The sequence below is a fragment of the Mobula birostris genome, chromosome 17, assembly GCF_030028105.1.
Source record: "Mobula birostris isolate sMobBir1 chromosome 17, sMobBir1.hap1, whole genome shotgun sequence".
Lineage (NCBI taxonomy): Eukaryota > Metazoa > Chordata > Chondrichthyes > Myliobatiformes > Myliobatidae > Mobula > Mobula birostris.
In genome coordinates this window covers 45,233,292-45,248,184 of record NC_092386.1, presented here as the reverse complement: position 1 = coordinate 45,248,184, position 14,893 = coordinate 45,233,292, and the positions used below count along the sequence as shown (strand labels likewise).

The window sequence follows — 14,893 nt, the reverse complement described above, 5'->3', positions numbered from 1 at the left end:
CCCACAGATACCCATAGGTCCCCAGAGCTCCAACTAAACGTGCAAAGCTGGCTTAAGCCTGGGCTGATATTGCAGCTTTAGATATTAAGGACATCATGGTGTCAATACTTCTTAATAAAATGTATAATATGGCTGTTAATTATGGGTCCATCAATACTAAGTAAATTAAAGCCATGAAAGATTAAAGGAAACAATTCACTCTCCCACAACCTCAAGCTGAAGTAAAATAAAACCATTTTTGTTTTGAGTTGATGCTTCAACACATTGCTCCTCAGTTTTTATATCAAAGTATTATAAATTCACAATAATTCAAAATAACAATAAAAGGGTCATAAAACACAAGTCGCACTTATGTTCTAAACGTGTTACTTCAAAGAGGAAACGGCATTATAAATCTGGAATACAGATGCAATCTAGCATTGGATTGAAATGGACCACCTTTCCTTCAAAAGCACATCAAGCCCTGATACCCATACATTCTTAGATGTCATAGAACAGTTAAACCTTAGAATCTTAAGGTTATGAATACTCAGCTTAAATTTCAGAAAGAAAAATGGTGAGACTTGTGAGCATAGAAGTCTTGTTACTGCAATCAAAATGTGTGGCTTCCTTCCTTGGGGGACTCTGCATGTCCTGATTTTTTATATCATATTGCAATATTTAGTTGCTGACCACCACATTTCTTGTCTGACAATTCTTTTCTGCCCGCAAGAGAAAAGGCTAAAGTTAACGAAGCCAAATCTGAAAATCAGAAAATCAAAGTGCATTGCTCCAAAATCGTGCATTTGGTGAATATAACAGAGGATACATTTTAATTATGATGTGTAAGTATGGAATATGCAAATTAAGCTGTTTATCAAATCAGATAGAATGGAGACACGTATACTGTATGTTATGTATTTAATTTATATCCAGAGTAGATCATACTGTGATGCAAAATTTGTAAAATTCAATGTTTTCAGTGCAGTGAACAAATTAAATCTCTTCAACATTCCGTATACAAGACTAGTAAACAAATAAGAATATTAAGCATTGTGTCTTTACCAGTGGATTGGTCCTGGGATACAAATCACTGTGGCAATACTTAAATATTGCCCATACTGCAAAATGTATCACTAAAATTGATAAGGAACATTACATGCACATTTGGACGTTTCATAATAATGAATAAAAATACTATGCAGGTTAATTTCAAATGTCTAAAAATACAATATATATTAGTCCAAAAACAATGTCTTCAAATACAAGTAATAAGGAAAATAATTGAAAATCTTCTCACACTGACAGTTGAAGAGACTTGCAATAGAAGTGGTTCTCACAATGGTGGCTGCTGTCTAAGTCTGCAGTGTGATAAGTGTACCCGGCCAACACCATTTATCTGTTCTGCATGGACCTGCTTGAAAGCATTAAGAATAGATATTATTAAATGGTTGAACTCACTTAACAGGAAATCAGGCTAACCTTTGAAGATCAAGAAGGATCACTCTTGGTACTGGCTTACTTACTACATCTGGGTACTTGTTAAACAAGGGCTTCATATTAACCTGTCCATTAGGTACACTGAAGTTCATAAATGAATGTTAATGTTCTTCTCCTTTTCCTTGAATAAATAGATAAAAATTGCATATTTGAACATATTCTTTAAAAATTTAAGTGTTAAGGGCTCAGGTTTTACATACCAAGACTTGTTTCAGCCTGCTATACCTGCCCAAATTAATAATTAGGGATCTGCAGGGCTGGATAACATGGTATGTTCTTACATGCCGCATTCATCTCTGGAATTTGAATCTTGCCCAGACTCCTAAAATAAACATCTCTTGGTGGGATGCAATAGGCTTCATCTACAAAGAATTAAATATTTTCAGTCTGTTTAACTGAGCGCAGCGCACAAAATGTACATGACATATTGGCACAGAAATATTACAGGATACCAAGTTAATGCACATCACTGGGAAAAAATATTTTATTTCCAACCTATACAATGTGTTGGAAAATAAGGTGATGGCCTCAGGTAGATTTGGCTGTTAAAATGTTGATCTCTCCCTCTCCAGTGTAGAGTGCCCTCTTGCTTCAAAACATCCACCATTGATATTGTACCCAGAAAGACGAAGGAGGACACATGCCTGAACGACTGGTGTCCTGCCGCACTCACCTCAATAACAAGCAAATGCTTTGAGAGGCTGGTCAAGGATTACATCTGCAGCTTGCTACCACCCAAACTGGACCCCCTACAATTCGTCAACCGACACAACCAATCAACAGAAGACGCAATAGCCACAGCTCTACACACCATCCTTACACATCTGGAGAAGAAGGATGCTTATGTGAGAATGCTGTTCTTGGACTACAGTTCAGCTTCAACATCAGGCTTGACAAGAAGTTCAGAGACCTTGGCCTTCACCCTGCCTTGTGTAGCTGGATCCTGGACTTCCTGTCAGATCACTCGGCAGGTGATAAGAGTGGGCTCCCTCACCTCTGCCCCTCAACACAGGTGCGCCGCAGGACTGTGTCCTAAGCCCCCTCCTTTACTCTCTGTATCCCTACGACTGTGTCGCCACCCACAGCTCCAATCTGCTAATTAAATTTGCTGACGATACTACATTGATTGGCTTAATCTCAAATAATAATGAGGCAGCCTACAGAGAAGAAGTCATCACCCTGACACAGTGATGTCAAGAAAACAACCTCTCCCTCAACGTCGCAAAAACAAAGGAGGTGCTTGAGGACTACAAGAAGAATGGAGACAGGCTAACCCCTACTGACATCAATGGATCTGGGGTTGAGAGGGTGAACAGCTTTAAGTTTCTCAGTATAAACATCACCGAGGACTTCACGTAGTCTATACATACCGGCTCTGTGGTGAAAAAAAGCACAACAGCGCCTCTTTCACCTCAGACGGTTGAGGAAATTTGGTATGGGCCCCCAAATCCCAAGAACTTTCTACAGGGGCACAATAGACAGCATCCTGATTGGCTGCATCACTGCCTGGTATGGGAACTGTACCTCCCTCAATCACAGGACTCTGCAGAGAGTGATGCAGACAGCCCAACGCATCTGTAGATGTGAACTTCCCACTATTCAGGACATTTACAAAGACAGCTGTGTAAAAGGGGCCCGAAGGATCATTGGGGACCCAAGTCACCCCAACCACAAACTGTTCCAGCTGCTACCATCCGGGAAACGGTACCACGCCATTAAAGCCAGGACCAACAGGCTCCGGGACAGCATCTTCCACCAGGCCATCAGACTGATTAACTCATGCTGATACAATTATATTTCTATGTTATATTGACTGTCCTGTTGTACATACTATTTATTAAAATTACTATAAATTGCACATTGCACATTTAGACGGAGACGTAATGTAAAGATTTTTACTCATGTATATGAAGGATGTAAGTAATAAAGTCAATTCAATTCATTTAAAATGCTGTTACATTATCTCTTCCACATTAATATTTGTAAGACTGACAGCTAGCCACTATCATTAAATTTCAAGGATCCTCTTAATGATAATTAAATATACAATGGATGTCTGGCATATTAATAGAGCCATTAACATTATAGACGCGGCTTAACAAAGATGAAGGCTAATTATTTGAAGGTAATGTCCTGACGTAGACCAAAAACCAACTCTCTGCTTCTTTACTGTTTCCAATCACTTGTCATTAAGCTAAATTTGGGTGGTTCTTGTCAAACTTGTCGAACATGCTGACTGCCCTCTAATGAGTAGTAGATTCCATGGTTCACATTCTCAGTTCTCTCCCAGCTACTTAGTAAAATTCCTGGACCTCTGCCTTTGTATTCCCTTTCATCTGTACATTTCCTTCTTTCTGATTCCATGGAAAATGCTTTCAGCTTGCTACGAAGTGCTACTGTCAGCTTAGTTTAGTTGACACCAATTGCTTCCAAGTTAGAAAGATTGAAGTACAAAATCTAGGCTAATACTCCAATGCAATAATGGAGGAGGACTGAACTGTCAAGACAGTGCTCCTCTTCAAATGAACTGAAATGTCTGAATAAGGAGCCTTCTGCCCAGGAGGTTCAAGAATATCACTCGGTGCAGTCTCGCAACGCCAAGCACATATTAACTGACTATCATAGTTTGTAGGACTTTTCAAAGTTAAGAATGAAATGAGTTGAATGGAATTAATTTATTATACACAGTATGCTCTAGGACCACCTGGGACACCTTTTTCTATTGACTGCAACTGATTTTGAGAAAACATTTTCCAAAATTTTCCAATTAGGAAAATATGCATGTGAGTTGTAAATTACTGAGTACAGGCCACATAGTATGATATTGAAGATTTCCAAGTATCATGTTCTTATTTCAACATTGTGGTTAACTGTTAATTGCTTCTGATGTAAGCTCCGACCTATTCAGTTGTACCATCAGCACTCTACTTAAACAGAGAAAGAACAAAACTGCCTTTGGCCTTTCCATACTGAATCCAGTAAGGTGGCCTCTAGGCCCGCCTAGAGAAACTCCCTCACAAACATCCAGGCACTGGTGTCTAAACTTGGAGAAACTATCCCATGGTCCAGTCAAGCGACGGGCATCCTCACAGAATCACATTTTACAGATAGTTCTGTCTCATCAACAATACAAACCCACTAGAGGTGGCAATACTGTGGTAGGCAGGGATGCTGGCAGCCTAAACCTTCAACTCCAGACCCTATGAGATCTCATGGCATCAGATCCAATATGTGCAAGAAACCTTCTCCTGGCCACCGCCTCCTGTTGTCTCTCAGCTGATGAATCAGTAGATCTCTCTGGCAGCAACCTGTCTGTCGTTACCTACCATCAGCGGTAGCCTTTGACCATCTACCAAAGCAGCAGAGAGATCAGTCCATTGTCTCACAGACCCAGCAAACTAGAGTTACATCTGACCACCATTCACTCTGTTTGGAGTCTGCAATCTCTGCGTGACTGCACGCATTCCCTCCCACTTCAAAAAGGTGTGCTAGCTGTTCAGTTTACTGTTCCTGACGTAGATGGGGAACTGCAGATTGGGGGACAGTTAATGGACATTTGTCATAGAATAGGTTACAGGAAAATGAGTGGGTGAGCCAGCACGAACACAATGAGCCAAAGGGCTTTTAGTCATAAGGAAAAAATAAGAAAAATCCACAAGACATTCCCTTCATTACATTAGACATTCCTTTCCTCCACCACTGACTTATGGTGGATGCAGTGTGAACCATCTGGAAAAGGCACAGCAGTTATTCACCAAGGCTCACAGACCATCACATGCTACCAGCATAATGATAAGGAATATAGACGCAAAACAACACCACTGCTTGCATGTTCCTTCATCCTCCATTAATCACTGCTGAGCCTCAATCTGCTAACCTTGGAAGCACCTCCAGCAAGTGGACTTCAGCCCATTGCTTTCTCATGGGTAATTTGGTATGAGCAATAAGTGGCCCAATCCATCATGGGTAAAGCCCTCCCAGTCATTGGGCACATCTACCTGAAATGCTGTCTCAGGAAAGCAGCATCCGCCAGAGGGACTCTCACCACACAGGGCGTTCTCCCTTCTCGCTGCTGCCATCAGGAAGAAGGTACAAGAGCCTCAGGGCCCAAACCACAAGTTCAGGAACAGTTAGTACCCCTCATCCATCAGGCTCTTGAATCAAAGGGATAAATTCACTCAACTTCACTTGTCCCATCATTGAGATGTTCCCACAACCAATGGACTCACTTTCAAGGACTCTTCATCTCATGTTCTCAATATTCATTACATTTATTTATTATTATTTCTTCTCTTTGTACTTGCACAGTTTGTTGTCTTCTGCACTCTGGTTGAAATGCCCTATTTGAGTGGTTTTTCATTGATTCTGTTATAGTTATTATTCTACAGATTTGTTGAGAATGCCAACAAGAAAAGTAATCTTTATTTACATATGGAACCATGAAAAGTAAAGGGAATATAGTTTCAGGATAGTGGTGATGGTCGTTGGAAACACCTTCAAGGGTCTGTGACTGGCAGCTTGGTTCCATATTTCATTCAATAACATTTCCAGCTTCTACTCCTGCCGCTGTTACAGAACATATTTATACTTGAATAAACTGTTTACATTTTAAACATAAACATTTATTTATTCAATTTGCTTTTAACTTATGCTTCTGAGAGGTTATGAGCTATTAAAGAAAAACAAACAATCAGAAGGATTTTCTTTCCACATGTTGGAACTGAAGCCATGATATCTCATGAGGTCCAGAGTTAAGGGTGAGGACTTGCAGTATTGCCTGCCCCGGTGGGCTGCACTGTTAGCGGGAAAGAACACACCCAGTGTTGTGATATACGAATCTGCCATATTCTCTGTAAACAATGATTCTGTGAGGATTCTTGCCTTTGGTCACTCATTTATTACCTAATAAACCTGACAGGAATTCAAGTATTCTACTTATCATATTCAGAAACATGTTGGAAGATCAAATAACCTTCAGCTTCTATAATTTATGCTCTTTGCAAAAAATATATTCATCTCCTTTCTATTCCAAACAAAAATCCATAGCACTGTGCAGAGATTTCTGTTCAGAGACAAATTCTGCTCAAGACGAGAATTCACATGAGAGAATCCATCATCCTCACTAATGAAGTAGTAAGGTATTTATCCCTTCTTAACCAAATATTTAAGTCATGGTGAATGATTATAAATCTCAATAAAACACTTAATTAAGGTTGTATCTGAAGACATATCAAGAGGCCTCAGTTGATAAGCAGGGTTAAAAAAAAAGCGGGAATCCAAAAGCCAACTATTTGACTGAGTGCAATCCACTAGGACTGCATGAAATAACCGAAGAAAATATTACTCCTTTCTCTGCTGAGTTCAGAATTAAGCTCCATCAAGAAAAGACTATTTAAGTATACACAAAATTAGAAAGTTATTCATTGTCTGTTTCATAAATCCTGGATGTCTGTGGCATTCAGAGAGTAGTTCACTTTTTTTAAACCTTCTTGGCATTAAAGCTCTAGCACAATATATTTCAAAAAACCATTAGGAAATCTGTGAAGAATATTGCATCAGAATATTTTACACTATGAAGATAACAACTTTAAAAAGACTTGGATGGAAATCTGAAATTATGGGTATAGCCAGTGAGCCACAATATTTGTGAAGAAAACTAACTCTGCTCTGCCAGTTTTTTGCTTATCTCTATCTCCCAGTCTATTATTATTCATACATACTCAATTTGTTCTTATTATTCCCTTATTACTCACAATTTACAGTAATACCACTTATGCTGCTCTTGCTTGCATGTGTGAATATTTAAATCCTTCTTTTAAAAGAGCTATCCATATTTCTTTTAGCTCTGCCAAAAAAGTCCTCAAATCAAAACACACCAGTAATTTCAGTCACACACAAAATGCTGGAGGAACTCAGCAGGCCAGGCACCTATCACTTGTGTTTCACTATTCCCGCCCCCCCCCCCCCCCACCTTTTAAATCTACTCATCTTTCTTTCTCCAGTCCTGCAAGGGTCTTGGCCCGAAACGTTGGCTGTACTTTTTTTTACCATAGACGCTGCCTGACCTGCTGAATTCCTCCAGCATTTTGTGTGTGTTGCTTGGATTTCCAGCAAAATGCAGATTTTCTCATGTTTGTTATTAATTTCAGTCAATTGACTTTTGCACCAAAGACAAAACTTCACCACAAGTAAATAGGGATTTAATCACAATGATATGGCAATGAAGTGGAAACTACGAAACGTGTCAAAATAGCAAAGCCTACTTGCACCTTCACTAGTCACATTCTGCATATTTTGTCTCTCCTACAAATATCCTCACCCATCTCCCAAGTTCAGTCCCCCATTTTGGTACCCTTCTCTGAAGTACTGTGTCTCTGGACTCTAGCAGTACTTTCCACATTTACATGACTCAACCTGCACTCATCTCTTCAATGATTTCTCATTGTGGACCGGGAAACAGATAACTTCTTGTTGTACTTATAATCAATCACTACTGGCAAAAATTATACAAACTAAACTACCTATTAACAAACCTACCAGAGAAAAAGAGATAATGGTGGAGAATAGGATGGATAAATTGGTAAAATGGGGGGGGAGGGGACTCAATAAAAGAGAATGCCAGAACAGATTACAGGATACAACAAATGTCTAACAAAGTTTCTTGATCAGATAATTGAGAGAGTAGGATAAATATGTAAAATAAAAGTATCATAAGAAATCCTCTACAAACATTCACTATTCTCTGCATGAATTCAGTATTTTATAATTAAGAATCTTAACATGATTTCTCAGCTCATTACTTTATACAAAGATGCCAGCTTCAGCAGACTTAACTCATACTTCAACTGCTGACTCATGCCTTAAAACCAGTACCTCTGCTGCAACTCCTTCAATAATTGCAAGAATTTTTCAGTTATTTTCTGACTGGAAAAGTCACGTTTTTATCTCATTGCATTTACCGCCAATTTCTAGCCATATCTCATTTTCACAAGGCCTATATCTGAACCTTCTCTCTAATTTGGCATCTTTATCTCCAAAGCCCAGTGGCTCTTACAATTACCTGGACTAAATATCCTTCCTCACTGCCCTCTGCAGAGATTCCATTCCATTCCCCCAATGTCTTTGTAATATCTGCTCTAATCCAGTAATAAAAACAGAAATTCTGAATCGAGGAACATTACCCACCAAGCTTTTGCATGAGAGGCCCAGAAATACTAAATTTAGGCAAGCTCCTGAAGTCAGTTTCCCTGTTTCCACTCCTACTACCCCAACTCCCAGTACTAATCAAGGCATTAATCAAGTAATTTCTGCCACGTAAGGAGCTCAAGTTAAGGTAAACTATTAGAATATGCCACTGTGGAATTACCTCGTTGGCTCTCACTTGGCTAGAACAGCATTTCTGCCACCACCTTCTGCAAGGATGGATCCATCTCTTCTATAAGCATGGCAAAACATCTGCGAGCTAGTTGCTGCTGCCTGGCATCTTCATTAACCATCAACTCACCATAGATGTAGACTCCCATTGCCTAGGAAAATGATACATCAGCTTTACAAAAGTATCAGCATTGCAGAAACTATAATTTCCAAAGTTAACTTTTAAATCCCTCTTTAAAATAGTTGTTCCTATCTTTGCTATTTTATCATTTAACTGTGCTGTGTAATCATTCAGTACCGCGCCGAACATGCTTGAACACATGCATTGCAAGTTATGTTTTCCTTTTGATGTTCAATGTCATTAAAATTGTACTGGAAAACTATAAAGTATCTTCAATCTGACATGGAAAACAGACATACGCCTTTATTCATGGTTAATTTATTGAAGGAATTTAGTCCTACACTTGAATTTTGGGAAATAACTGTTATTATGTATTTTAAACATTGAGAGAAAACAAGCATTAAAGAAAATCAAGTGACCTTCTTTGCACTTAGATGTACAAAGCCAAAACTTACAATAGAGCACTTTAGTGTACTTAGAATGATATCCATTAAACCCAAGTTATAACAAATGAGTTCATTCAGATTACAAAATATGTTTAAATACTGTATATTTAATTATCTATGTCCAATCTGCCTCTGCAAGATCTTGGAAAAAAAGGGCCATTTCCAATATTTTGTTATTTCTTCGGCAGTTTGAACGGGGCATGACTGCGCAAGCGCGTGGAGGTCGGCCAGTCAGAACAGCAGGAAGAGTTTAAAAGGAAGACAGATTTACAGAGCGGGCGTCAGCGTAGAGGGAGACAGAGTAGGAAGGCTTTGGCTCAATGGGGCTTTGGCAATAAAGGGTCGAGGCCAGGTAGGTTATCTGTTTAAAATAAAGACAGAAAGTATGTGTGTGAGGCCAGTTTTCTGTGCTCGGTGTCAGATGTGGGAAGTCCTAGAAACTCCCGGACTCCCACATTTGCACCAGGTGCGTCGAGCTGCAGCTCCTTAGAGACCGCGTTAGGGAACTCGAGCCGCAGCTCGATGACCTTCGTTAGCTCAGGGAGAGTCAGGAGGTGATAGAGAGGAACTATAGGCAGATAGTCACCCCAGGACCACAGGAGGCAGAGAAGTGGCTAACAGTCAGGAGAGGGAAAGGCAAGAAGCAGGTGCTAGAGAGTACCCCAGTGGCTGTCCCCTTAACAATAAGTATTCCTGCTTGAGTACTGTTGGGGGGGGGGGGGGGGGGATGACCTACCTGGGGGAAGCGACAGTGGTCGCGCCTCTGGTAGAGACTGGCTCTGTGGCTCAGAAGGGTAGGGAAAGGAAGAGGATGGCAGCAGTGATAGGGGACTCTATAGTTAGTGGGTCAGATAGGCGGTTCTGTGGGCACAGGAAAGAAATGCGGATGGTAGTTTGCCTCCCAGGTGCCAGGGTCCGGGATGTTTCTGATAACGTCCACGATATCTTGAAATGGGAAGGAGAACAGCCAAAGGTCGTGGTACATATTGATACTAACGACATAGGTAGGAAAAGGGAGGAGATCCTGAAAAAAAGACTACAGGGAGTTAGGAAAGAAGTTGAGAAGCAGGGCCTCATAAGTAGTAATCTCGGGATTACTGCCTATGTCACATGACAGTAAGTATAGGAATAGAATGAGGTGGAGGACAAATGCGTGGCTGAGGGATTGGAGCAGGGGGCAGGGATTCAGATTTCGGGATCATTGGGACCTCTTCCGGGGCAGGTGTGACCTGTACAAAAAGGACGAGTTGCACTTGAATTCGAGGGGGACTAACAACCTGGTGGGAAGGGTTGCTAAGGCTATTGGGGAGAGTTTAAACTAGAATTGCTGGGGGGTGGGAACCAAACTGAAGTGACAGAGGAAAGGGAGCTTGGCTCACAAATAGAGAAAGTTTGGAGACAGTGCAAAAGGAAGGATAGGCAGGTGATAGAGAAGGGATGCGCTTAGTCTGACGGTTTGAGATATGTCTATTTTAATGTGAGGAGTATCATGAATAAAGCAGATGAGCTTACAGCGTGGATCAGCACTTGAAGCTATGATGTTGTGACCATTACAGAGACTTGGATGGCTCAGGGGCAGGAATGGTTACTTCAAGTGCCAGGCTTTAGATGTTTCAGAAGAAATAGGGAGAGAGGCAAAAGAGGTGGGGGCGTGGCACTGCTGATCAGAGATAGTGTCACAGCTGCAGAAAAGGAGGAAGTTGTGGAGGGATTGTCTACGGAGTCTCTGTGGGTGGAAGTCAGGAATAGGAAGGGGTCAATAATTCGACTGAGTGTTTTTTATAGACCGCCCAATAGTAACAGGGACATCGAGGAGCAGATAGGGAGACAGATTCTGGAAAGGTGTAATAATAACAGGGTTGTCGTGGTGGGAGATTTTAATTTCCTAAATATTGAGTGGCATCTCCCTAGAGCAGGGGGTTTAGATGGGGTGGAGTTTGTTTGGTGTGTTCAGGAAGGTTTTTTCACACAATATGTAGATAAGCCTACAAGAGGAGAGGTTGTACTTGATTTGGTATTGGGAAATGAACCTGGTCAGGTGTCAGTTCTCTCAGTGGGAGAGCATTTTGGAGATAGTGATCACAATTCTATCTCCTTTACTATAGCACTGGAGAGGGATAGCAACAGACAAGTTAGGGAGACATTTAATTGGAGTAAGGGGAACTATGAGGCTATCAGGTAGGAACTTGGAACCATAAATTGGAAACAGATGTTCTCAGGGAAATGTACAGAAGAAATGTGGCAAATGTTCAGGGGATATTTGCGTGGGGTTCTGAGTAGGTACGTTCCAATGAGACATGGAAAGGATGGTAGGGTACAAGATCCGTGGTGCACAAAGACTGATGTGAATCTAGTCAAGGAGAGCGTACAAAAGGTTCAAAAAACTAGGCAACTATACGAATCTAGAAGATTATAAGCCTAGCAGGAAGGAACTTAAGAATGAAATTAGGAGAGCCAGAAGGGGCCATGAGAAGGCCTTGGCGGACAGGATTAAGGAAAACTCCAGGGCATTCTATAAGTATGTGAAGAGCAAGAGGCTGAGACGTGAGAGAATAGGACCAATCAAGTGCGACAATGGAAAAGTGTGTATGGAACCGGAGGAAATAGCGGAGGTACTTAATGAATACTTTGCTTCGGTATTCACTGCGGAAAAGGATCTTGGCGATTGTAGGGATGACTTGCAGTGAACTGAAAAACTTGAGCATGTAGATATTAAGAAAGAGGATGTGCTGGAGCTTTTGGAAAGCATCAAGTTGGATAAGTCATCGGGACTGGATGGGATGTACCCCAGGCTACTGTGGGAAGCAAGGGAGGAGATTGCTGAGCCTCTGGCAATAATCTTTACATCATCAATGAGGACAGGAGAGGTTCCGAAGGACTGGAGGATTGTGGATGTTGTTCCCTTATTCAAGAAAGGGAGTAAGGATAGCCCAAGAAATTATAGACCAGTAAGTCTTACTTCAGTGGTTGGTAAGTTGATGGAGAAGATCCTGAGAGGCAGGATTTAGGAATATTTGGAGAGGTATAATATGATTAGGAATATTCATCATGGTTTTGTCAAGGGCAGGTCGTGCCTTATGAGCCTCATTGGATTTTTTGAGAATGTGACTAAACACATTGAAGGTAGAGCCGTAGATGTAGAGTATATGGATTTTAGCAAGGCGTTTGATAAGGTACCCCATGCAAGGCTTATTGAGAAAGTAAGGAGGCATGGGATCCAAGGGGGCATTGCTTTGTGGATCTAGAACTGGCTTGCCCACAGAAGGCAAAGAGTGGTTGCAGACAGGTCATATTCTGCATGGAGGCCGGTGACCAGTGGTGTGCCTCAGGGATCTGTTCTGGGACCCCTACTCTTTGTGATTTTTATAAATGACCTGGATTGAGGAAGTGGAGGGATGGGCTAGTAAATATGCTGATGACACAAAGGTTGGGGGTGTTGTGGATAGTGTGGAGGGCTGTCACAGGTTACAAGGGACATTGATAGGATGCAAAAGTGGGCTGAGAAGTGACAGATGGAGTTCAACCCAGATAAGTATGAGGTAGTTCATTTTGGTAAGTCAAATATGATGGCAGAATATAGTATCAATGGTAAGACTCTTGGCAGTGTGGAGGATCAGAGGGATCTCCGGGTCCGAGTCCATAGGACACTCAAAGCTGCTGCGCAGGTTGACTCTGTGGTTAAGAAGGCATACCATGCATTGGCCTTCATCAATTGTGGGATTGAGTTTAGGAGCCGAGAGGTAATATTGCACCTGGTCAGACCCCACTTGAAGTACTGTGCTCAGTTCTGGTCGCCTCACTATCAGAAGGACATGGAAACCATAGAAAGGGTGCAAAGGAGATTTATAAGGATGTTGCCTGGATTGGGGAGCATGCCTTATGAGAATAGGTTGAGTGAACTCGGCCTTTTCTCCTTGGAGCGACACAAGGATGAGAGGTGACTTGATAGAGGTATATAAGATGATGAGAGGCATTGATCGTGTGGATAGTCAGAGGCTTTTCCCCAGGGCTGAAATGGTTAGCACGAGAGGGCATAGTTTTAAGGCGCTTGGAAGTAGGTGCAGAGGAGATGTCACGGGTAAGTGGTGAGTGCATGGAATGGGCTGCCAGCGATGGTGGTAGAGGTGCACATGATAGGGTCTTTTAAGAGACTCCTGGACAGGTACCTGAGCTCAGTAAAGTAGAGGGCTTAGTAATTTGTAAGGTAAGGACATGTTCGGTACAGCTTTGTGGGCTGAAGGGGCTGTATTGTGTTGTGTAAGTTTTCTATGTTCTACCCACACATTGATTCCTGTAAATTCCCGCCTCATCTTGCTCCGAATGGGAAGGAGCATCAGGATGGCACTGAGAACCTCAGAACCATGCATCCAGTGCATGCAGAAGCCCAGTGTAAACTGGAAAAGGTGTGAACCACCTTACAAGCTATCTATTCTGCTCTTCTGTCTGTCACTTCTGCTCAGGCGTCTGCCATTCCTACATCAACCTACAAACCTGAGAAAGTTATCCTCAGCTCTAAGGGACTACTTAAGGAGTGTGTCTATACTCACTTTCTCCTGTCTTTTGTTTACAATCTTACAATAATACATTGTTTATCATCTTTTTTTTTGTTTTTCCTGAAGATCAATCCTTCCAAAGAAAGTAATGAAAGCTTCATTTCCAATAATCTCAGTACAATGTAAACAAACCACACTTTACATGCTCCCAAGTCCATCTCATGCTTGGGTGCTACTGTACCAACCTTGTTCAGCGAAGTTTCGATAACAAACTTCAAGTGTTTTGTTTTCTATTTCCTTACGTATTTGAAAACCATTCCTGCATTTTGAAAACCATTACAGGGCTCCCATTTCCTCACTGCCCCTTTAATCTCACAAGTTCCAATAAGTTTTCCTGTTCCTAAACCTTCCCCGCTCGACATTTTCCCAGCAATGTCTCTGCTGTGCCACTGATCCACTTTCATCATGAAAGGGCTTTAGCCCTCTGTAGCTCTGAACCCTCACCAGCCCATTCAAATTCTTTTAGAACAAAACTAGCTGTTGTTCTAGTCAGAAAAGCCACAAGTTCAAATGCAAGGAGGAGATGGCTAATCAATACTATCTACTATTAAATAATCTCAATAGAGAATACATGAATCAAACATTTGTTTGCAGTATTTTATTGGATTGTTTTTGTTCATAGTCAAAGTAGAAGTATGAAAGCAACACAAATAATGGTTCTGGTTTGCTGGGCAAATGTTTCCACTTAACTGTGGAAAAAGAAACACAGCCAAAATTTCAGGTGAATGACCTTTCAGCAGAACATTTATAATCATTCAAATTCATTGAGGATAAAACCACTACTCCAGATGGACTTCCTCCACATTAAAGTTTGGGAAAAAATTGTAATGACACTACTTACACGGGTATCAAAATTTATTGGGAAGGAATAATCAGACTATACAAGTGAAAACAATTTTACATTTAAAAAGAGACATTGA

The 14,893-nt window shown here is 41.2% G+C and overlaps 1 protein-coding gene across 4 annotated transcripts in view; it reads right to left on the bottom strand.

Annotated features, from left to right (window-relative positions):
- Positions 1–871: 871 nt before the first annotated feature.
- aopep (aminopeptidase O (putative)) overlaps positions 872–14,893 on the bottom strand; it is a 214,497-nt gene continuing 200,475 nt past the window's right edge. Inside the window, exons 16-17 of one of the 4 annotated variants that reach the window (XM_072281630.1) lie at positions 8,846–9,005; positions 1,308–1,396 (exon numbers count right to left, since the gene is read on the bottom strand). In XM_072281630.1, the coding sequence (XP_072137731.1) occupies positions 8,865–9,005 (141 nt within the window). In that variant the 3' untranslated portion in view covers positions 1,308–1,396; positions 8,846–8,864. Of the gene's footprint in view, positions 1,397–8,845; positions 9,006–14,893 lie in introns of all 4 variants that reach the window. The other 3 variants (XM_072281632.1, XM_072281633.1, XM_072281634.1) reach the window with 3 other exon arrangements.